Below are 24,233 nucleotides of genomic sequence, written 5' to 3'. Positions count from 1 at the left end.
TCAGGACACAATGGGTGGAGGCTTATATAGCTCTATTCTAAAAAGTTGAGATCTGACAACTCCTGAGCATGGTGCTTTTTTTCTCCATCTTACAGCAACCACAGGCCAGCCTGGTTGGTACACCCTCCAGGTGTCAGCCTGGCAAAAGGGGGCTGAGGGGAGTCAAACTTAATTCTAGTTCGGGTTTAGCAACCTGGATTCTCTTGATGGATTAACATGGTCCTAGATCATAAAGATAATGGCCACTTGATTGAGTACTCTAATTGCCAAGTCCCCCTACACTGGCCCACACAGGCCAAGGTAGAAGATACGATGGGTTTCTGTAAATTTTGTTAAAATGCCCTTGTGCCACTCAAGCCTGGCCTCTGCAGACAAAAGGTCTGGGTATGAGTAAGGAGAGATTAGAGAAAAGATAAAGCTATAGCTACTGGAATGGGACACACTGCTTTTGTGGCCATGGAGGCCTGTGAGAAGACACTTTAGAAGCCAGTAAGTGCAGAGAGAGGGAAGTGATTAGGGTGCTCTTTGTCCCCTAGATCCAGCACTGAAACCCAGCAAAACCATCATCTGTTCTGCAGCAGCTGTAGCTGACAACCTGACCCCTTCTGGGTTTATCATGCTGCCCACATGCTATGAAAACGGAGACATTCATATGGGTGTGGCCAGACCTGAACCATTCAGTTGTGCCATCTGCCAGCTTCAGTGGCAGCTCCTGAATATGGAACCTCCCGCCCCCCATACATGCACAAACACACAATCCAGCACAACCTTATTTCAATCTGACTAGTACAAATGTGTGAACATTTTCTGTCACCCAAGTGGCCTTGTTTCATGTATAGTAACTTACGATGCAACTATTTGGTGACACTGTGGCTTAATAATGATCCAAATAGGATTCAACAACAAATTCTGAATTCATGTGACATGTGACCCTTCGGGTTACATGGTATGTGGGCCATGGAATGTCTCTCTATTAGGGATGAACATTGCTTTTTGGCCCATCTATTTCCTCCTATAATTATTGGCAATGACATTAAAGATCAGACTGTGAGGCCTCATCAGCCAACACTTTGTTCAAATAAGAAGGCTCTCAGTCACTGGGACCCACACAGGAATGTGGGAGAGTCAGATTGCAGCGGCTCTGGAGAAACTATTGAGCACATCTCTCCCAACCGGTAGTTTGAAATCAGCCATGGTGGGAACATACACGCCATGCAAATCAGCCAATGCTACAAAGCAGGTTTATTTTTTGAGGCAGTTGTGAAATACTTCCCATCACACCACTGGACCCTCAGTACTGCAGGTTTACCCATGAAGGAACTGCAGCTGAGAATAATTAGGGGACTTGCCTACTCAGGTCATGTCTCCAGACCCCAAGTCCAGTGTCCTTTCCACCGTGTGGCACATTACAGTTGGCCCTGGCTCCCAGTGGCCAAGTAGCCACTGAGGCTAAGGAGAGAGAGGTCTTGATGTGCTCTCCCCCAGGAATGGGCCTGGGTGACAGGGCAAAGCAGGGCTAGGCTACAGGTGGTAAGTGTGCTGAGCTCATCTCCTTGGGGCACCCTTGGGACCCCATATAACCAATCATTTGAGAATCCCTGACCACTACCTCCCAGACATGTAAACATTTATTCCACAAATATGTGTGCACCAGCTACTCTCTCGGCACTGTGAATACAGAGCAGAAGAAAAGAGACAAAAATCCCCAGCTACAAGAGCCACAGGCCAATAAATGCCAGCCCTTTTCCATTAAGACACATCTCGCTCCCCATTGACCCTGCCTTAATTTAGGTCTTTATTATCTCTTGTTCCTACCCAGCTCTAGGAGTTGGGTCTTGTCACTAGGACCAGGGGCCTGCCATTAGGACCAGGGGCCTCTCACTAGGACCAGGGACCTGTCACTAAGACCAGGTTCCTGTCAATAGGACCAGGGGCCTGTCACCAGGAGCAGGTTGTTCCTACATGAATTATTCCTACCCAACTCCAGGTTTTACCAACTGATCTAGGTTTTGGGGAGCTTGAAGCTTATACAATGGGGAGGGGGTTAACTCCTTAAGAAGAATACAAAATCATGAACACACAATTATATAAAACCCTGTGAACATATCACAGGGAACTCTTGGGGGACTTGGAAGGGGCCCGTGTGGCTGAGACCCTGAAGACTAAGCCTCATGGAGAAACAGCCTCTGCCAAGTCCTCCCTCTGCTTCACCCAGGAGGAGAAAGATCAGCTCCCTCCTGCCTCCACTCTACACTGGCCTCAGCCCCCACCCTACCCTACCTTCAGGGGTGATGATAGCTTCCTTCCTGTGTTCCCCCCACCTCCAGCAATCAGAAAAGCAATTGGATCTTCCCCCACCAGTAAAAAATTTATATACTTTTATTTCCAATGTTTTTGTCACTGCCTATGGGTAGCTAAGGGGCAGCCATCCAGTGCTGCTAAAACTCTAGGTTAGAGACGGCGGGGGACAGCCATCTCTGCAAAATAGTGTGGAGTGGGTGTAGCTTGCCCTGCTAGGGAAAACGGCTCTCTTCCTCTTCCTCAGTGGGAATTGAGACTGGTTGTTTGTGATTGGCAGGGGTGTGGACAACCAGGAATAGCCAGGGACATCACCTGCCTTTGCTCCAGCCCAGAGATTGGATGCAGGAGTTCGGCTATCCTGCCAACGGGTCCGCCGTGATGCTCCTGTTGTGTTATTATTCACGACTGAGTAACTCAGCCGAGATGTGGGGAATGGGATGGATCCCAAGGCAAGACTAACACTGTGATGTGCGGTTTTCCTGAAGCAATGGAAGAGACCTCAGGAATCAACAGGCAGGAAGGCTGAGAGCTGGCGCAGAGCCACCAGCAACCTTCTGAGATGGACCTTGGCGCGTCTGCTTTCTTTCTGGAACTATGCGAATAGCCAAGATTAGTGTATGCTTTAATTTTCGTATTCTTCCTATCTTTTAATTCCTATGGGGACTTGACAGGAAGTGGATCCCAGTGCCTGCCCAATACTCTAGGGCCTCCAGGGGGCGCTATGGCCCAACACACAGCGTGGCCCAGCGAGCCTCAGCCTAGTACCCCACTTCGGATTTGTTTTCTATGGTTTACACCCGCTTTGGGTTGGAGGGGGGGAAAAGAGTGACGACAAGAGCCCTTTCCATGGACATGAGCATGCATGGCCATGAAGGGGAGGATGGGATCAGAGGCTCTGGCCCGCGGGTTTAGGGGGAGCCCCTGCCTGGGCCAGCAGGGAGTGACATTCTCTGCAGGTAGCAACATTATCTGCGGCTTGCACCAGCCTCCTCTCTCTCTGTCATCACCACCACTCCTCCAGCTCTCTGTGGCCACAGCCACGGCAGGCCCCCAAATTCCTTTCTCATGGAGAAGTTGCAGTGGTTAGAAAAGGGAAATATGCGAAGGAACTAAGATAAATAATGCAGAATGAAAACACACAGAGTTCTAAGAAAAATGGCTTTCCACTTGATCTAAAGCAGAGATGCTAACCCTGACCCCAAGTGTTGACCCGGAATTGCTCTTCAGCCTGCCCCCACTGGTCCCACAAGGTGCCCTTGTGCCTCGGTTCAGCAACTCTGACCCAGAAGCCCTCCTCTGCGGCTGTAGGCTCTGGGAAGCTTCAAACACCACCCTGGCTAGCTTCTTCCTGTTCTATGCCATTAGTTAGTAGGATAGCATCGAGGAAACCCACACAAGTCAGAAATCTGTCCCAGCTTACTGAGCCTTAGCTCAGTGCCACTTTCCTGGGCTGACTGATTCCCCCATCTGCCCCAAGTTAATTCTAAACCCCTACTCCCCAAATCTACCTTGGGGAGAACCTTCCAGAACGTTGATGATCCACAACACCAAAGTACTTTGATGGTCAGGAAAAGGAATGTAAATCCCTGTTGCCTTTGGCAACAAGGTGTTGCAAAAGTGAGGGCACTTCAGCTGGAGGGGACAGCTGGAGTAAAGGAAGGGGAGTGGGGCAGCGGTGTTTGGGAAATTGTGAGATCTTCATGTCAGGAAAGCAAGGAACTCACACAGCAGGGCATGGAGAGAAGGCTGGCTGGCAACAGAAATCAGATCAGGCATCAAAGGGCCTAGAATGTCCCTAAATGGAGTCCCCAAATGTCTATTTGGGGAGCCACAGAGACATTTAACAGTATCTAAGCAGACAATGGCCCAATCCAAGCAACATTTTAAACAACTGTGGCAGGAGGCTGGAGGTGTTTGGGAGTGAGCAGCTGGGGCAGGGAGCTAGAGGAGGAGGCTGTGGGCAGAACTGGTTCTATGCCTCCTCCAAGTCAAAGTGGACCAGTGGAGAACAAGTAGTCTCACTGTTAAAGACATTCTCTGTGGGCACCCAGGTAGGGAGAAGGACATGGACATGGGAGAATCCGTAAGACCTGACAAACAGGTGGCTGCAGAGCAGAAAAGTAACAGAAATGACTCCTGAGCCCCAAGCCTGGAGCGCAGCAGGAGGAGGTGCCATGCACAGACACAGTGGGGTCAGGAGGAAGAGCTGGCTGAGGCCAAGGAGCGTGTGGAGACCAAGCAGCCCCACCCAGGCCTGGGGGCAGAGCCTCTTGTAATGGGGACCCTCCCTGGAGGCAGGGGCCCCTCTCCTCACCAGGGCCACGCCCAGCTCTGTCTTCACCAATTGATAACCAGGACTGACTGAAGCGAGAGAGAGGCCCACTCTGGGAGAACATTTTTCTGAAGACAAACTTGAGACTGTGGAAGAACATGAGTGGAGAAGAGAGCCCAGCACAGCAGCCTGTGGTGTCCCGAGGGTGAGAGGAGAAAGAGCGTGTGCTCTGGCCATCAGGATGGCTTTCCCAGGTGCGTGGGGAGGAGGAGGAGCAGTGACCCCACTGGTCGCAGGGAGGTCAGAGGGCCTGAGCCCAAGAGAGACTATGGAGTCTGAGACAGCAACCAGCAGTGGCAGAGCTGGAAGGGAGCCAGCGCACCAGGGCTCTGGGAGTGGCTCGCTGGGGCCTGGCTAGGTGTCCTTGGTGGAGTGCTTCTGTGACCATGCTCAGACACAGGAGGGGCAGGCGTGGAAGGAGATAGGGACAAGGGGACAGTTCTTTTAAGAATGGGAAGATATGAGCAGAGAAAAGAGGGAGGATCTCAAGACTGTAATAAGAGATAGGATGGGGCAACCTCAGGAAGGGCAGATGAGGGGACTGAGCAAAGAGGTCCCATGTTCATCTCCAGGGCAGGAGGTGCCCTGAGAGCACCAGCAGGGCTCTGCCAAGATTCTGAGGGCTCTCCACTAGGTAAGACTTAGGGTGCCTACTGGAGATGAAAGGGCCATGGGTAGGTCTACAGCTGGGGAGAGAAGTAGAGCACATATTGAACAGCTTTGGGGTCTCCCTAGAGCACTGTTTCTCAACTGTAATGTGTGTACAAATCACCTTGGATCTTGTGAAAATGCACGTTCTGATTCAGCAGGTTTGGGTAGGGCCTACGATTCCAAGGACTTAGAGGGTAGGAGAAAGAGATGGAGAAAGAAACTGGCATAAGAATTCACCTTAAAGGACAGACCTAGCTTTGAGCATCCCACCTGGGGTAAAAGTCTAAGTGGGAATGGCAGCCCCTGTGTGGGTGACAGGGAGGAGGGCACAAAGAGAAAGGGATGGCAAAGAGGAAAGCGGTCAGGAGAGGAAGTGGGGGACATTTGGTGTGGTAGGCAGCTCAGCACTGCCCTCTGAGACCCCTCATCTGGGTCCATGAGGCAGAACACTAACTGCACACTTGGAGGCCCCCCAAAAGAGGATGGGAGTCAGCTGAGGCAGGAAGGTGATAGTCCAGGGGTTCTGAGCATGCAGGCAGCCGGCAGGGCAGGCCACCCCATGCTGTTCGGCAGGAAAGTGCTGGACTCATTCTGGCCTTGCTCAAAGCCGGGCCAGGACACATGAGGCTGGACCGTGGGGAGAGGGACAGGAATGGCCCTGCCCCAGGGTCAAGGGTGAGATGATTTCTGTGCCAGGAACTAATAAGAGAGGAATGGAATCTGAGAGGAGAGGTGGCTGGGGAGAATCAGGAGTGAGCTGGGCTCTGAGCCCTGCGTGTCCAACTTGCAGTCAGAAATCAAGAGGTTTCTGAAAGGCACAGGTGGGAAATGAAAATACTTTCGGTTTAGGCAACCCGGGATCCGGAATAGGGACTGCGGGTGGGAGAGGTGCAGGGAAGTCGCTCAGCATGTCAGGGGCCCCAGCCTAAGAGAGAGAGAGATGTTTCAGTCCTTTCCTGTAGCCCAGGTCAGGCACGCCAGGAGGGACGCCGGAGGACAGCGCCAGCGGGAGAAGAACATCAATAGTAAAAGCTTGGAGGCGTCAAGATGAGCAGCAGATCTGGGAACGAGGCGTCGGGCGAGCAGAGTACGGCGGGTACGGGGGGAGGGAGATGAGGCCGCGAAGATGCTGGAGCTTCGTCCGGTGGCGACGGGGAGGCCGTGGAGGTTCCTGAGCGCGGCGTGGCGCGCATCTGCCCCTTCGGCCGGGCTCCCTCGCCGCGCAGCCCCGATCCTCCCTGCCCCGGCCTCCCTGGCCCCGCCGGGCTCTTCTGTTCCTCCCGCGGCCTCGGCCAGGCCGCAGCCCCCAGCCCGGCGACCGACTCGCCAGGGTCCGCCCCGCCACCGCGGCCCGGGCCCGGCCGCTCCTCCCCCGATGATGTCACGTCCCCGGCCGCCCCTCGGCCGGCCGCGCCGCCCCGCCCCCGCCTCCCCCGGCCCCCGTCCCCTGGGCCCGCCCGCTCCCGACATCCCTCCTCCCGCCCGCGCTCCCTCCCTTCGGCTCCCGCTCCCCCGGGAGCGGCGGCGGCGGCGGGATGGCCCGGGCCCGCGGCCAGGCCCCGGGGAGCGGCGGGCGGCGGCGGCCGCGGCGGGGCGGCGCGGGAACCGGGCCCCGGGGGGAATCGGCCGGGCTACTGCTGCTGCTGCTCCAGGTGCTGCCGCCCGGGGCTGCGGCAGGGCCGGGGCGCCGGGGCACGCGGGGCGCCGGCGGCGGCGGCGTCTGCTGGCCCGGCGCTGCCCCTGCCTTTCCCCGGGACGCGCGGCTGCTGCTGCTCCTGCCGCCGCTGCCGCCACTGTCACCGCCGCCGCCGCCGAGCTCCGCGCCCGCAGCCTCCGCCTCCCGGATGGTAATCAGCGCCCCGCGCCGGCGCTGCGGGCGGGCGGGAGGTGGGGGCGGCGAGGGGGAAAGGGCGGGCAGCCCCGCGCCCCCGCCTTGCCCGAGGCAGCTCCCGGGGCGCTCGGGCCCCCCCTCCGACGACCGCGGCCCTGGGCAGCCGCCAGAGCGCGCCTCTGGGGCGCCTCCGCGCGGACCGGTGCAGGCTCCGCTCCCCGCCCTCCCCGCCCCGCTCGCAGTCCGCCCGCCAGTGCTCAGGCCGCGGGGGAATCCCTCCATCTCCCCGCCCCGCGCCCCGGGAGGGGAGGGGACAGCGCCGGCGCCCGCGGACCCGCTTTCTCCGAGGGAGCGCCCTGGAGGCGAGCGCGCACTGAGCCGACCCGACTTGGCGTTGCGCTCCTGGAGGCGCCTGGTGCCGTCGGGTCGGGCTGAGCTGCGACGCCTGCAGCCTCGGCGGGACCGGATCCCGGGCGGTGGGGGCGCCCACCGACTGCGCGCCCTTATGTTCCCTGCGCAGGACGCTCTGCCCCGCGGCGGGCTGAACCTGAAGGAGGAGCCGCTGCTGCCTGCTGGCCTGGGCTCGGTGCGCTCCTGGATGCAGGGCGCGGGCATCCTGGACGCCAGCACCGCGGCGCAGAGGTAAGCACTTGGACCGGACCCGCTGCGCTCGGGCTGGACGGCTCCGCGCCGCAGCCTCCGCTCAGCTCGCGTAGCTGCTGGAGTGCGGGGTGGAAGGAGCCCTAACTCTGGACGGTCCGGGCGAGCTCTCCCGCCCACCCTGTCCCCGAGCGCCAGTGCTTCCTCGGGAGGCTGTGGGGCGGGCCGGGGCGGGGCTTCTGCCTCCACTCTGGCTGTCCCGGCTCTGATTTCTGACGGTCGCTCGCAGGCGCGGTGGGAAACGCCACCTCAGGCCTGGCCGTCTACGGCTCTGAAGCAGGAGGCATCCCCGCTGCCCAAAGTCCCTGAGCCATGGCCCACAGCCACCCACCGTCTAGGAACGTCCAGCCCCTCCTTCCTGGGCAGTCCCAATGCCTCTGCTTGTCCAATTCCGGGGCTCACTGTCAGGAAAGGCAAGAAACCCAGCCCCTTTCTTCTTTCCCACGCCCCTCGCCCCTCGGAGTTACAGAATGAGGGTGTGCAGAGCCACGGAAGCGACTGGGGGCTGAGCAGCCGGGAAGGGATGAGATGGGCAGTCGCCTTCTAGGGACTGATGGGGGCCGGCAACGGGGCAGGGCCCCTGCCTCTCTCGGCCAGGTGTTTTTCTGGCAGGCCCTGTGGGAGGCGGTGGGAGCCCAGCACGCACACCTGTCTCCCCTGACTCCTTTGGAGAGGGTCTGGGTGGGGGACTGACTCCGGGATTTGGACTGGAACTTTAAAACTTTATTGGCCCACCCCCAAAGCACCTGGGGCCGCAGGGTTTTTTGTACTTCCAGCTGTGAGCAGGGAGGATGGCATTCAGACATCGAACGCCCGAGATCACAGTGGTTAGAACTGGGGAGGTGCTGACTGCAGACAGCTGGGGCAGGCGCCCTGGGCCCCCGGGAAGTCTGAGTAGCTGCTGTCCTGCAGACTGAAGGGATTGCCCAGCAGACCAGGCCTGACACCCTGCCCACACCCCCAGTCCTGTCCAGAGTGCGTCACTCCTGGCGCCCCCACTTCACCCTGTAACAGACACACACCCCTTTCTTGCACCAACTGAAGCCTTGTTCTGTGTGTCTGCCCCTTCCTGGCTATCAGGAGGGAGCTGGTCTCTTCAAGAGGAGAAAGGCTCTTGTGGATGAATTAATTTCCATAAGTTTTACAAGTGATATAACTATATTCCAGGGAAACTGGAAAATAAAAAACCGAATCCTACCTCTCAAACCCAGCTACCGTCGACACTTTAGCGTATTCCCTTCCTGCATTTCTCCCCAATAACTTGTGTTCTCCTGTGCTGTGTTTACGATTTCACGTCCTGCCCATCTCTCTGATGGTTCTGGCTTTTTGTTTAACTTGAGATGATCAATTTCTTCACGTGGCCCACTCTTTCTCCTCATGTCCGGCTGTGTGCTGCGAGCTCCTTGTGAGGGTGGGGAGTTCCAGTGGGGTCTCTGGGAGTGAAGGTTCCATTTCTCTCTGGCCTTCCCCAGTGCCTGCCCAGAGCCAGCAGTCTCGATGAAGGGGAGCAGGGACGAAGGAGGAAGTGCTCTGGTAGCCTGCGTGGGGTGCATGAGGTGTGTCGTCTGCACATGGGGGCTCTTGGGGGGGTGGAGGTGTCCACTCTGAGTCCCCAGGGCCACACTGCTGGGACTCAGAGGGCTTCTGTAATTTGAACAGGGGCGTTTCTTCAGGCCTGGTTTGCTAATCCCCAAGTCTGGAGACTTCTCTGTCCCAGGACACATATTGGGAGCCCCCACAGGTTTGGTCGTTTGGTGGTTTGGTTGACTCTCCTCTCTGCTCCTGGAGGGAACAGGCCAATCCCATGTCCTCATTCTTCCCAGTGTTGCCTGTCATCTGTCCCGTTTGTCTCTTGTTCCTCAGTCAGTCCTCCACTCAAGTCTTCCCATCCTAAAGCAGCAACAACCAAAATTCCTTCCCCTGCCCCTGCCTCCCTCTCTGACCTCTGCCTGGTTTCTCTCCCTCTCATGTCTGAGGAACTTTGACAGGAGCACCCTCTCTCAAGCCTGCGAGTCATCTTTGATTTCTTCCTCACTGGCACCCTAAATGCGCCTGGTTGTCAAGGCTTAGGGGATGCTCCCCTGTGTGTCCTAGTCCCCATCTCAGTGCCCACAGCCACCACTCTGAACATGTCACCCCTTTCCCTCCACTCCTTCCTGGCTTGAAGGTGAACTGTTCCCTGGTTTCCGCCCCAGCCCCAGCCCGGCCCCAGCCCCTCACCACTCCCCCATGTCCATCTTGCATGTACCAAGAGCCAAAGCAATATTTCCAAAGTGCTTTTCTCTGATCATGTCTCCCCCTTGATTAAAAATAAAGTGATCCCCCACTTCCCCCGGAAACTTGGCATTCAAGGCTCAGCACAATCTGACCCTAGTCTTCCTTTTTGGCCTTGGGCATCCAATAGACACTTGGAGAACTAGCTGGACCTCCAGTAAGTCCTGTCTTCTCTTGAAACAGTCCCTGCCCTCAGTACCCACACCACCCACTGAATCAAGTCCCACCAGCCTTAGGGTCACCCACCCCAGCACCTGGTTCTATCTGTGCCCAGGGGAACCATTCTTAGCGCTGCCTAAGGAAGCTTACCATAGGCCAGTATCTGTTGTCCTCTGTCTGTCCTGGTCTCCCTTGCCCTGCCAGCTGCGGCCTTCCTCTAGGACAGGGGTGGTGACCCATTCATCCTTGTGTCCACAGCACCCAGGACAGGCTTGAGCAGTCTGTAGTGGGACAGTGAGTCTTTGCTGAAGAAAGCATTAGTGTATCTTAGAAGTTCCTGATTCCATTGCTATTGGGCTCCCCTTTGACCTTGGAGGGCTCTAGGTTCTACCTGACCAGGTAATGGGGCAACTACTCCTCCCCAGTTCTGCAGCTCAGCTTTTACAACAATGTCATGATTTTACAGGAGGTGGGGGAGGAGGGGAAGGCCTAGGAGGCCTGCTAAAATCAATGAGGGAGGCTCTGCCAACAGGAAGGAAAGTTCTGGACAAAAGATCAGTAGGGAGAGAAGAGGGGCTGCATCCCCTTAAACTGGAGGCAACAGGGAAGAGAAGGGAAGGCTTGCAGAGAGGGTCTCCCTACCAGGAAAGTCTGCACAAGGACCCTGCTCCTGCCCTGAACCAACAGAACCTTATCTCTGAGCCCCACATGCCCTGTCCCACCACACCTTTCCCCGACTCCTCCGCGGACCCAAGTCCTCCCGTGGGCGTGCTCAGAACAGAAGTAGCTCCCTTCTCCTCGTGATGTGCTCCCCGGTCTGAGGGGACCTCTGGAGGGCTCAAGCCAGCCCTCCCCCTGGAGGAGACCCCCGGAGGACCCAGACCAGCCCTCCCTCCGGAGCTGGTCCCAGCACACTAGCAGGGCCCCGGAGAGGGAAGCCCACTGGGGCTGCCTTTCCTGTAAGCAGCTGCAGGCCAGCCTCCCTGCTAGGAAATGCTTTTGTTTGCTTTAATAATTAATAGCCACTCCTCAGCCTGGGACCTGGCAGGCAGGCCTGTGAGTGGGTGACGAGAGGGTGGGCAGAAGAGAAGCAGGGCAGGCAGCCTTTAGGTAGAATCCAGGGCCAGAGGAAGAGTGGGAGAGCAGGCCAGGGAGACCCTTCCCCGTCCCTCCCCACCTCCCAATTTCCTGGGGCAGGTGAGCAGGGCAGCACCTGGGGCCGTGGGAAGAAGGGGTACGGAGCCTCCCCAGCCTCAAACCTCCACTCCAGCAGACTGTCTGGACCCAGGGTCTGGGCAGCTGCCTCTAGCCACCAGGCCCTTCCTCTGCCTCTGCGGTTGAGGTGGGTGTGCCCCAGGGAGCTGCTGCTTTTATCTTCCCCATCTGCATCTGCAGCACAGCCAGGTGCTGGGCATGCGGGCGGGGGGACTGGGCAGGGCTAGGCCAAGAGATTGTGGCTGGGGCGGGAATGCCAGGCCCAGTGCGGCCCTCATCAGCAGTCCTAGGGGCCCAGAGGATGCCTGCAGGGGACAGTCGGCTGCGCCCATGGAATGCTTGGAGGCAGGGAGGATAAACAGGAAAGGAACAATGACTTATGAGCCATGCCAGGAGGGGGCAAAGATGAGCTGAACTTAGAGAGAGACTTTAGGGAAATCTGAGAAAAGGGATGGGATGCCAGAGACAGACTTTTTGCTCCTTCCACCTCTCAGGGGGCAGGAGAAAGAGTTGTCATCACTGTTGCTGATGACATCAGAGATTGTCCCCCATTTCCCCAGCGTCCGAGACAAGCAGCAGGCAGGCCAAGCCAAGGCACTGCTCAGAAACTCGGGCTGTCCAGGCGGCCAAGAGTTAGGATTTGGTGGGGGGAGAGGAAGGCAGAAGGCCTGGGGCTGCCTGGGAGGGGAGGCCAGGGCTCCAGCCTCAGTCAGTTGTCTTCTGTGGGATTTGATTGGCTGTTGTTAAATTGCTCAGGTTTATAATTAGCAGGTAATCTAGGATATAAAGATCCCCGAGTGGCTTTGTGACTAGAGAACAGGGACTGCACTGGGGCTTCATCTGCTCCAGACAGCTGTGGTGGGGGAGAGTGGCTGCCTCGAGAAGGACCCCAGAGCATCCCGCTCAGCCTTGCCAAGGAGCATCTCCAGGGACCTGCCAGGTGGTCCCAGCAATGCAGCCAGACAAGTTTGCAGCCCCCATCGTGTCCCCACATGCATCCCTGCATAGTCCGGAGCACAGGCCACGGGCTGGGAGGGTCAGGGTGCCCTTGGTGTTGCCTTGAACCTGGTCTCCCTGCACACCCCTGCTTGCTACAGGGCAGGTTTACTCTGACCAAAAAGTGTCTCTGCAAACGGAATCTTTTCTGGTGTCACAAACAGTCTCCTTTAATTTTTGGTCTATTTCAGAACCAAAGATGGGAAGGGGTCAGGAAGGCATGGCAGAAAACACAAAAGTGACCATGTTCTCCCAAATCTGGGTTCTTGAGGACAGGAGCAAATGCCCCACTACCTTAGCACACTCAGAGGTTGAGAGGAAAGCATTTTGAATACTGTGTTTAAAACAATTTTTTGAAGAAAGCAAGGGAATGTATAATTCATTTTGGAGTCTTGCAAAAGTGGTTAATGTGGTTAATGCTGTTTTCGTCACTCAACTGCTTTTTTCTGAAAAAAGCGTTTATGTGGCATGGGTCGTTCGCTAATGTTGCTAAGTGAATAAAATGTTTCTGAATTAGGGGCTCCAGCCATACATGTGCCAGGTGAGACAGTTCTTATATTTGTTATAAATTGATACCTGCTGAGCTGCACTCCGGCCTTTGGGGCTATAGCCCTGCCAGTTCCCATCACAGCCTAGGCCTCTGGCTGGCTGGTAGTTGGGGGCCACCCATACCCCACAGGGCCCTTGGTACAGGGTCTGCTTCTCCCACTGCCATCTGCTTCCCTCTGCTTGAGGACGTGCCCACGTGCAGGGCAGGCCAGCAGTACCTGAGAAATAACAGCCCCAGTGACAGACGGGAGTTGGTGGATAAATACCCAGCCCCTCACCCATCCCTCCGGGGGGATCACTGAGGCACAAGTCCCGTGCTGTTTCCAGAGTACCCCAGGGGACTGAGCTCCAGTTGCCCACGGCGATCACTTGTTGAAAATGTGCCCTTTCAGGTGGATTGCTCGAGGTCAGGAGTTCGAAAGCAGCCTGGGCAAGAGCGGGACCCCATCTCTACTATAAAGAGAAAGAAATTAATTGGCCAACTAATATATATAGAAAAAATCAGCCAGGCATGGTGGCGCATGCCTGTAGTCCCAGCTACTCCAGAGGCTGAGGCAGGAGGATCGCTTGAGCCCAGGAGTTTGAGGTTGCTGTGAGCTAGGCTGATGCCACGGCACTCACTCTAGCCTGGGCAACAAAGTGAGACTCTGTCTCAAAAAAAAAAAAGAAAGAAAAGAAAATGTGCCCTTTACGTGCTACCTTCTCAGCTTTGTCTCACCCCCAACCCCACTGTTTCCTGTAATCACTGCCCAACTAAACTGGCATTTGAATCCGAAGCAGAACCCTAATAGAACGCTTGCCTCCCTGGGCTTCAGGGGCTGTATTCCCCCTTCCCTCCACCTTTCTTTCTTTTAGATTAAGGACATATATAGACTGGGCGCGGTGGCTCACGCCTGTAATCCTAGCACTCTGAAAGGCCGAAGTGGGTGGATTGCTCGAGGTCAGGAGTTCGAAACCAACCTGAGCAAGAGTGAGACCCCATCTCTACTATAAATAGAAAGAAATTAATTGGCCAACTAATATATATAGAAAAAAAAATTAGCCGGGCATGGTGGCACATGCCTGTAGTCCCAGCTACTTGAGAGGCTAAGGCAGTAGGATTGCTTGAGCCCAGGAGTTTGAGGTTGCCGTGAGCTAGGCTGACGCCACGGCACTCACTCTAGCCTGGACAACAAAGTGAGACTCTGTCTCAAAAAAAAAAAAAAAAAGGAGATATATATATATATGTGTGTATATATATATATATATATATATATATATATATATATCAATAGGTATCCTCAGAGTTTCTCCACACATCCCAGTGGCTGTCTTCCACAGCCCCACCTTAGAGCTGACTCCCCACGGAATCAAAGATGCTGGCCTTGGTCCACATGGCTCTGTCTCCAAGCCAGTCTGAGAACAGGCAGCGGCCCCCACCCCCAACAGTATCCCACACATCTGCACCCAGATGTGCCCATCAGGGGCTCTCGGAGCACTCAGCACCTCCTGAGTTGTTTGGGCGTATCTCTATGTTTCTTTCTGTCTGTTCTTTAAACTTGGTTTGTTTTCTCATTACAAGAACATCAGCTATTCCCAGAGGGTAAAAAAATCTTCCCTTCCTCCTGCCCAACTCTCTCCCTGTGGGGCTTGCAATTCCGTTGGCGGGTGTTCATTGTCACCTCCTGCATGTCCTAGGTGGAGGGGCCTTAGTATCAACCAGGAGAAGGAAGGCACCGTCCCCACCTGCCTCTGTCGCTCTTACTTCCTCTTCCTCCCCACGGGCTGCTCCTCTTTGCCTCTTGTTCATAGGAAATACTAGGATGTCTTTAAAGCAAAACCTTTTCTCCTTTTACCTTGATCTTCTCTGGGTCCAGCAGGGCTATGAACGGGCCAGGCTGGCAGCGTTCCCAGGCAAGGAGCATCCCCTGCTGTGCTCTGCAGTCCTCCCTGGGGGCTGGGGCTGGGCTGGGGCTGTTGTTGTCTACCTGGAGCTGCAAACCAGCCCCATGGATGGGTGTGAGCCTGGGAGGACGGTTGTGCCTGAGACCCACAGAGCTCCAGTAGAGAAGGGCAGGACTCGGCTCTGGCTGCCTCATGGGAAGTGGAACTGAGCCCACCCCCACCACGGGGCAGGGCGCAGGCACTGGAGGCAGTGCAGCCCCCAGGCTGGCAGCACTGGACACTGGTCCACAGACCCTAGGGAACCTGCCCTCTTGCCCCTCCCCTGGAGCCTGTCCGCTTTCTCCCCAGTAATCTCCTGTGAGGAGGGTGGGCTGGGCAGGGGAGTTTGTCCTGGGTCTTAGGCCAGATTTTTCAGGTCCCATCCTGGGCACAGCCAGGACCCAGGACTGGCTGATATTTGCCAGGGGGATGGGATGGGTAGCAGCTCAGGCTGGTGTCACGGATTTATTCTGCACCCGTCTGGAATTTGGCCTGGGCAGTGCAGGATTTCTGTGTAGAAAGGGCAGGCTGTGGTCAAGGAGATTCCATTCTTTCTCAGCATCCACCCCTGCCCTGCCAAGCCCTCTTTCTTTCTCTGTACCTTCCCTCCCCGCTGTCTGAGAGCCTGCAGGCACCTTTCCTAGGCTGGATGACAGAATAAATGGCCGCAGTGACCTAACGTGGGGTTGCTTCACAAACCCACCTCCTCTGGCCTTCTCTCCCACTGGGTGGTCCTGGAACCTGTCCTGGGTGGAGTTCAAGCTAAGCAGGTCCAGGGAGCAGGAGGGAGGAGCTCAGTTTTGATGCCTCATTAGCATATTCATCAGCAGTAATCAGGGACCTGCTGTGATCAAAAGCCCTCTTAGGGCTTCCCTGCCTCTTGCTGGCTGGGGAAGAGGGTGAGGGGCTGGTCATGGCCTCCAGGAGAAAGGACTGCTGCCAAAGGGGGAGGGGAGGTGGGAGTGGAAGGATTTGGGAGGACGTTCCTGGAGAAAGAAGCATTTGAAGAAGAAAGAACCTCTGGTAGGCAGACAGAACCTCTGGTAGGAAAGAAGAGGTGTTGGTGCTCCCTCCACCCCCATCTTGATCAGGAGACAAGAAGACCCATTGCTTCTGCCTCCTAAGTCAGCATTTCATCTGGGCCCCTGAGGCCGCAGGCAGGTTCTCGAAGGCAGGTTCTCGGGAGGAAGAACAATTTTCCTTTTCTTGGCTGGGGATGGTGGCTCACACCTGTAATCCTAGCACTCTGGGAGGTCAAGGCAGAAGGATTGCTTGAGCTCAGGAGTTTGAGACCAGCCTGAGCAAGAGCGAGACCCCATCTCTACTAAAAATAGAAAAATAGGCAGCTCATAGTAGCATGTGCCTGCAGTCCCAGCTACTCAGGAAGCTGAGGCAGGAGGATCACTTAAGCCTAGGAGTTTGAGGTTGCTGTGAGCTATGATGACGCCACTGCACTCTAGCACAGGTGACAGAGCAAGACTCTGTCTCAAAAGAAAATAAAGGATTTTCCTTTTGTTATTGATGTATTTATTATAATCTGTATAAGTAAAACAATAAAAGCAAGTCCGTCATGCCCATGACATCCCAGATATTATGGCTTAGCATGAAGCCAAGTAGAAGAGTAAATTGATTTAAAGTTATACAAAGAGTAATCCTAGCTCTCTGGAAGGCTGAGGTGGGTGGATTGCTCGAGGTCAGGAGTTTGAAACCAGCCTGAGCAAGAGCGAGACCCTGTCACTACTATAAATAGAAAGAAATTAATTGGACAACTAATATATAGAGAAAAAATTAGCCAGGCATGGTGGCGGGTGCCTGTAGTCCCAGCTACTCCAGAGGCTGAGGCAGTAGGATTGCTTGAGCCCAGGAGTTTGAGGTTGCTGTGAGCTAGGCTGATGCCACAGCACTCACTCTAGCCTGGACAACAAAGTGAGACTCTGTCTAAAAAAAAAAGCAAATAAATAAAGTTATACAAAGAAAAATATTGAGTAGTGATGAATATGGCAGCCATTGTCGTAGTAACGTGCCCCTGATGGACATCTGGAAAAGCTGGTCTAAATGGCTCCCAAGGCAGTTCCACCATCCCCATCCTCTCCCCTGCATCCCTGCAGCAGCCTCTCACTTGTCGCCCACACTGCCCCCTCCCCCACTCCATAGCAGCCTCTAAGCCTTGCTTGGCTTCAGAACTTTCTAGTGGCCTTTAGTCATGTTTCCCAAACCACATCCCTCAACAAAAGTGTTCTGTAGTCACGTAAGCATGATGTATTAGTTATCTGTTGTTGGATTAAAAAATGACTCCAAAACTCAGCAACTTGAAACAGCAAACACTTATTATCTCACACAATTTCTGGGAGTTAGAAATCAAGGCGCAATTTAGCTGGTGGTTCTGGCTCAGGGCCTCCCATGAGGCTACAGCTGAGAGCTGGCTAGCACTCTGGGAGGCTAAGGAAGGAGGATCGCTGGAAGTCAGGAGTTTGAGAGCAGCCTGAACAAGAGCGAGACCCCGTCTCTACTAAAAATAGAAGAATTGACCAGGTATGGTAGTGCATGCCTGTAGTCCCAGCTACTCAGGAGGCTGAGGCAGGAGGATCACTTGAGCCCAGGAGTTGGAGGTAGCTGTGAACTAGGCTGATGCCACAGCAGCACTCTAGCCAGACTCCCTCTCAAAACAAACAAACAAAAAAACGAAACCTGGGACTGCGGTCATCTGAAGGCTGGACCGAGGCTAGGGGATCTGCTTGCAGGGCAGCTCAGGATGGTGAGTTAGGGCTGGCCATTGGCAGGAGCCCTCAGTTCTTCTCCATGTGGACCTCTCCTAGGGCTGCTTGAGTGTCCTCACAACATGGCAGCCGGCTTCCCCCTGAATGACTGATCCAAGAACGAGAACAAGGCAGCAGTCACAATGCTTTTGTGATCTAACCTTGGAAGTTATATGCTATCACTACTGCTGTGTTCCACTGGCCACACGGACCAGTGCTGACACAAGAGGAGAGGGGACTAACTATATAAGGGCATGATACCAGGAGGTGGGGATCATTGCGAACTGTCTTAGAGGCTGGCTACCACACACAGGGAGCACCAGCCAGAGCCAACTCAAGCAGGGTCCATTCCTACAAGGTGTCCCCAGGTCCCCCAATACACCTGTGTATGCTGTGAAGCCACATTTCCTGGCCATTGTGGCCACAGCACCCTTTTCTTTTTTTTTTTTTTAAATAAAAAAAATTGTATTTACTTAGAAGCATTAAGAATGTCAACAAAACAGCTACAGCTTTTTTTTTTTTTTGCAATTACAGAGTGGTATTCAGTTTATAGAACAACAATTATTTCGTATAAGCTGCGTCAGAGACAACTGAAGATGAAAAAACTACCATCCTCATATATAACTAATTTGCGCTGTGCACCAACAAGAACCTGCTTTAAATTTCCATGCCAATTTACAACCCCCATGCTGTACCAGGCAAGGTTAGTGGTTATTGAAAATACCACCAGGACAGGGCTTGCTAAAGACACATTCCGGCCGGGTGCTGTGGCTCACGCCTGTAATCCTAGCACTTTGGGAGGCCGAGGCGGGCAGATTGCTCGAGGTCAGGAGTTTGAAACCAGCCTGAGCAAGAGCAAGACCCCGTCTCTACTATAAACAGAAAGAAATTAATTGGCCAACTAAAAAATATATATATACAAAAACTTAGCCGGGCATGGTGGCACATGCCTGTAGTCCCAGCTACTCAGGAGGCTGAGGCAGGAGGATCGCTTGAGCCCAGGAGTTTGAGGTTGCTGTGAGCTAGGCTGACACCACGGCACTCACTCTAGCCTGGACAACAAAGTGAGACTCTGTCTCAAAAAAAAAAAAAAAAAAGACACATTCGATAGTGTGTTAACTATACAAAAAAAGACACTGCACAGTTTAAAAACAAATCTTACACAGCCTTACATTTCAATTTTTTTTCTTTAAAAGGAGTGAGTTGTGTACAAGGAGGTTAAATGCTTTATAGACAAGAAAAAAAAAACTGTGATAGAACCAACTTATTTATCAACTTCTTCATCTTCATCTTCCTCCTCCTCTTCATCCTCTTCACCTTCCTCATCTTCCTCCACTTCCTTCTTTTTCTTGCTTTCTTCAGCCTTGATGACTCTGTTTTGCTGCATCAGGCTTTTCTTTAGCTCGGTATGCAGCAATATCCTTTTTGTACTTTTCCTTCAGCTTTGCAGCCTGCTTGTCATCTGCAGCAGTGTTACTCCAAATCTCTCCCAGGTTCTTTGCAACATCACCAGTGGAAAGGCCGGGATGTTCTCCTTTGATTTTAGGGCGATACTCAGAACAGAACAAGAAAAAAGCTGAAGGAGGCCTCTTGGGTGCATTGGGATCCTTGAACTTCTTTTTTGTTTCCCCTTTAGGAGGGATATAGATTTTCATTTCTCTTTCATAACAGGCCTTGTCTGCCTTTGCCATATCTTCAAACTTTCCTTTCTCTTTAGCAGACATGGTCTTCCACCTCTCTGAGCACTTCTGAGAAAACTCTGAGAAGTTGATTGAAGCATCTGGGTGCTTTTGTGCTCCTCCCTGCAAGTCTGCACAAAGAATGTGTATGATGACATTTTGCCTCTTGGCTTCTTAGGATCTCCTTTGCCCCTGTTTAGTTGTTTTTCCTCAGCGAGGCACAGAGTCGCCCAGTGCCCATCCGGCTCTGTCTTGCCCCGGCGCTGTCTCTATGGAGCTCAATGCCCTGAATGGCTGTCAGAGTGGGAGCCGGATGCAGCCTCCTCACTCTCTCTGCTCTGTGACTTTACTCTCCACAGCACCCTCTTCTAAAGGGAGGATCTGGAGCCATGAGCCATGTAAGGAGCACATGTTGGAGGACCCTGGCCCACAGAAGAGAGTCTGAACTCCTCCCCTGGGTGCTTGCGTTCCTGCATGGTCCCGCATGAGCTTGCGACACAAACGTTTCTCTCCTCACTCCGCTTTTTGAAATCTATGGTCCTGCGACACCAGCACGCACACGTACGGCGGCCTCTGTTTGCTCTGCCCTGTGCCTCCGCCACCTCTCGAGCTCCTAGTCATTCCCCAAGCACCTGGGGAAAGCTGCCATCTTCCTGAAATGTTCCCCTCCTCTCTGACAGAAAGAAGGCATGTTTTCGCCCTGTCCTGCTCTAGTTTTGTGCGTGGTCACATCTTCTGGGGGGCACTTACCACTTTGTCTTGTGTCACAGCTCTCTGTATCTATCTTGCCTCCCCTGCCAGGCATTTTATCCCAGCCCCACTTGTTGCCATGTGGCCAGTGCTGGGGACACCACTGGAACTCAGGAAATATTTGGCGGACAGGGCCTTGGTTCTTCCCTTCCTCCCGCTGTCCTTGCTTCTGGGCAGGTGTCTGATGAGCCAGGAGAGGGCTCTCAGCAAGGCCAGACTAGAAGGCCCTCCTGCCCGAGGGAGCTCATGGTTGTCTCTCCCCAAACCTGGAGGCAGGTCCCCCTAACCCCGGGCAGGGTCCCCCCACCTTCAGCCATACCCCAGGATCCAGGCGGGCCAGACTAGTGGCCCTCAGGCAGTTTAACGTCTCTGAGGGTCTGATGAACATTGTCATTCTCCAGGCAAACACTCCAGGCTCCTGGACCCCTCAGCCTGGGCTGGGCTTCAGCGGGATATTAGTTCCAGGGCCTCACGCGTGCCCCTTGACATCCTAAAGTGCAGTCACAGGAGTCTCTGGCCAGTAAGATGGACTGGTCTGCACATTGATGGTGGCGATCAGCCTTGCAAAATGTGGGGCCCAGGGAAAAGCCCAACGGGAGTAGGGGAGCCTGACAGGACTGCTTCAGTTGCAGGCACCTGCTGGGCCTCTTGCTGCCAAGAGGGCAGGCTGGGGTGACCCTGGTGCTGGGAGGCCTCTGTCTGGAACTCAAATGGCCCTGGCCAGGGTGGGAGAGGCCCGTCCAGTTTGACTTCCTGCCCAAATTCTTGCCATGTTTGAGCCAAGAGCTGGCCAGCCCACCTACCTGGCCCGAGGTGCTGGGTATTTCTCACTGCAGGGCCTTTCCGGTGTTTTCCACCTCCTCTCCTCCCACAGTGGCGTGGGCCTGGCACGGGCGCACTTTGAGAAGCAGCCCCCCTCCAACCTCAGGAAATCCAACTTCTTCCACTTCGTGCTGGCCATGTACGACCGGCAGGGGCAGCCCGTGGAGGTGGAGCGCACGGCCTTCATCGACTTCGTGGAGAAGGACCGAGTGAGAGGCTGGTGGGCTTGGCTGGGACTGGACGGGGCGGGACCCCCTCCCCCAACACCCACTGGGCAGATGAATGGATGGGTGCTGGATGCTGCAGGAGGGTGGGGAGTGGAAGGGAGGGAGAGAGGGCAGGGCTAGGAGGAGCCCTGAGCTCCAGACCATCCTCCCCATCTCGTCCCTGCAGGAGCCTGGGGCCGAAAAGACCAACAACGGTATCCACTACCGCCTCCGGCTGGTGTACAACAGCGGTGAGTGGGGGCCACGGCCCTGCCCAGCCCTGACCCTGAACGAGTCTGGGCACCGCAGCGCCACGCAGCACGCCAGGGCTGGGAGGGTGTGGGTGTGGCCCGGTCATCGGAGGCCGCACATGCTCCTGACCACAAGCCCTCTCCACCTGCCTACCCTAGGACTTCGGACGGAGCAGGACCTGTATGTGCGGCTCATCGACTCCATGTCCAAGCAGGTGAGCCAGCCCCGGGCGTGCAGTCCCATCCTGCCCTCCTCTCGGGCTCAGTGAGCATCCTCTTCCCCCTGTTCTGCCCCAGCCTGTGGCAGGAGGGTGTGTGGCTCTTGCCGTCTGTTCTGGAAAAGACCCTGGTTTAGGTCATGTCCCTAGCAGACCAGCCTGATGTGGGAATTCAGGTGCATGGATTTACTGGGGAGATGGGAGGGAATCTCAAGAGAAGAGGAGGGAGAGAGGCAGGACAGGGAGCTGTGCAGGGAGCTCTGGACAAGGAATGGCACCAGATGGGTCCCCAGTTGAAGCAAGGAGGCCAGGATTTCCTATCCTGTATGGATCAGTCAGTTATTGTCTGGGGACCACTCCTAAAGGGAGCATGTCACCTCTCAGGTGAGGCAGCTCCTCTGCACTGAATGCAATTCTCCAGAGAAACCCCTGGGCCGTCACCACTGCTGCAGCAGAGGGAGGGTGCACTGGCCCAGCGAAGGGGTCTGGGGCAGCCCAGGGGCAGGGAACAGCCTGCACACAACAGGGAACCGCCTGCACACAGCAGGATGCTCAGGGGTGAGGGGAGGGCCATGATGCAGGGTGGTGTCTCCCCCACCAGCAACCTGACCTCGGTCCTGGTGCTCTGGGGACCCCCCTGGCCCCAGGCAGCTCTAGCTCTGGAAAGAGCTGCTGTAGACACACAGGATCTGCAGACCTCATACCGTTCTTGCCACCCTGGTGGTGGTCCTGGTTTAGGGGGAGAGGATTATCCTCCACCTGGACAGCCGGGTTCTAAGCTCCTGCCTGGGCTCCCCAGAGCAAGGAGGAGGGTGTGCTCTTCCCTGGCGCAGGGCCTCCCTCAGCCTGGTCACTGGCCCACTCTGTACTGCCACCTGCACTGGAGAGGAGCCTCCCCCCCCCCCAGCCTGCACCCTTGCTCTTCCCCCAGGCCATCATCTACGAGGGGCAGGACAAGAACCCCGAAATGTGCCGCGTGCTGCTCACCCACGAGATCATGTGCAGGTGAGACTGGCTGTTAAACTTGCCCCCTCCTCCTTTGCCAAGGTGTTGCCAGGGACTCTCCCACCAGGCCCTGCCCCCTCCTGGTGCCATCAGCCCTTCCTCCCTCTGCCACGGCTCCCTGGGGAAACCTGGTGGGGGCAGGGGGAGGGAGGAGTGAGGCCCCTGGGCACAGCGCTGGCTGGGGAGAGGGTCCCTGAGGCCCCATTAGCCTGGCCTGTTTGTGTGGCTTCCTCAAGTGTTTTTGTGAGCGAGGCCTCCAGCCGCTCCTGGGAAGCTGAGCTAATAAGCTGGGGGTGTGGGGTCAGGGCTGGGCCAGGACCCAAGGGCCTCGGGATTAGCTCAGAAGCTAATCTTTAAGGAAACTTTGAACCTCAGGACAGCTCTCTGGTGAGGGGACACAGCTTTTGGCTTCCTTTGCCCCATTGCTCTAGAGCTTGGCATTTCTAGCAAGCTGTCCCCGGGAGATGCCAGTCACACTGGGTCCTTGGGAAGTTCATGTTGCATGGAAAAGAGAAAAGTGTTCACAAGTGGGATGGTGGCTACCTTTGGGGAGGGGACTGGCAAGGAAGGGGCAGGAGGGGTTGCTGGGGTGCTAGTCACGTGGTGTTTCTTGGTCTGGGCGCTGGTTACATGGGCAGGTTCACTTGTATTGTTCATGGGCTGCACACTTGTCCCTTGAGCTCTTCTCTGTACGTAGACTGAGCTTCCATGAAAGTGGACACAGGCAGGGAGACCCCAAGGTGGCCTGCAGCCTGCCCTTTCCTGGCTCCTCCAGCAACGACACGCCTTTGAGACAAGGCTTTCCTGGCCAACCTTATCTCTAGGCTAGGCTCTGGAGGTCCCTGCCAAGGACCCTCACTGCCTTGCCCCCTCCCCAGGCCCCGGGAACTGAGCCCCTCAGGCCCAGGGACTCCCCACCCAGGGACAGGACATGAGCATCCTCTCTCTCTCTGTCTCTCTCTCTCTCTCTCACACACACACACACACACACCCCTTACATGCTGTAATCTCCCCTCCTTCACTCGCTTGCTCCTTCCCTCCCTCCTCATCTTTCCTTTAGCCGGTGCTGTGACCGGAAGAGCTGTGGCAACCGGAATGAGACGCCCTCAGACCCCGTCATTATCGACAGGTACAGACTTGGGGTGCAGCTGGGAGCTGCAGGGCCGGGGAGCTGGCAGTGCTGGGTTCGGCCACAGAGCAGGGGGCTCAAGGGAGATGTGGAGCTGCCCCGCAGGGCACTGTGTTGGTGTCTTTGAGCAGAGAAAGAAACTGCCAGGGACCAGGGAGCCACTGCCCATGGCCCCCTGAGAGAAGCCCCTGGTGGCAAACTCCCTGGAGCTGCTCTCCCTGGCTCCCTGACAGAAGGATTAGGGGGTAGGTAAGAGAGGGGGCCAGGAAAGGAGGAGGTGAGCCAGCACCCAGGGCCAGGCTGCACAAGATCGAAGGCCCGGTGTGGTCGTGTCAGCAAACACCAGGTTCTAGCCCCAGGTCCACCCCTGCACTGTTTCACTTGACTTCACTGAACATCTGTTTCCTTTGCTGGATAAATGGGGAAATACTTGGCAGGTCAAGGTGACACATGTGAAAATGCATTCTCCCACTGTGATTTTTATTTTCTAAATTTTATTTCTTTTTGAATAGGACATGCATAGATA

At 55.4% G+C, this 24,233-nt stretch overlaps 1 protein-coding gene and 1 pseudogene across 1 annotated transcript in view; one reads left to right on the top strand and one right to left on the bottom strand.

Moving 5' to 3' along the window:
• The first annotated feature begins 6,771 nt into the window (after positions 1–6,771).
• EBF4 (EBF family member 4) overlaps positions 6,772–24,233 on the top strand; it is a 58,859-nt gene continuing 41,397 nt past the window's right edge. The window contains exons 1-7 of the mRNA XM_012755110.3: positions 6,772–7,131; positions 7,636–7,757; positions 20,951–21,107; positions 21,292–21,355; positions 21,515–21,570; positions 22,505–22,578; positions 23,639–23,707. Coding sequence (XP_012610564.2) covers positions 6,820–7,131; positions 7,636–7,757; positions 20,951–21,107; positions 21,292–21,355; positions 21,515–21,570; positions 22,505–22,578; positions 23,639–23,707 — 854 coding nt within the window. The 5' untranslated portion in view covers positions 6,772–6,819. The remainder of the gene's footprint in view (positions 7,132–7,635; positions 7,758–20,950; positions 21,108–21,291; positions 21,356–21,514; positions 21,571–22,504; positions 22,579–23,638; positions 23,708–24,233) is intronic.
• Positions 18,912–20,464, bottom strand: LOC142861135 (high mobility group protein B1 pseudogene; annotated as a pseudogene).

This window comes from Microcebus murinus, chromosome 16 (genome assembly GCF_040939455.1).
Source record: "Microcebus murinus isolate Inina chromosome 16, M.murinus_Inina_mat1.0, whole genome shotgun sequence".
In the NCBI taxonomy this organism is placed as follows: Eukaryota; Metazoa; Chordata; class Mammalia; order Primates; family Cheirogaleidae; genus Microcebus; species Microcebus murinus.
The sequence above is the reverse complement of the archived record's forward strand: the minus strand, read 5'-3'. Positions and strand labels throughout refer to the sequence as shown.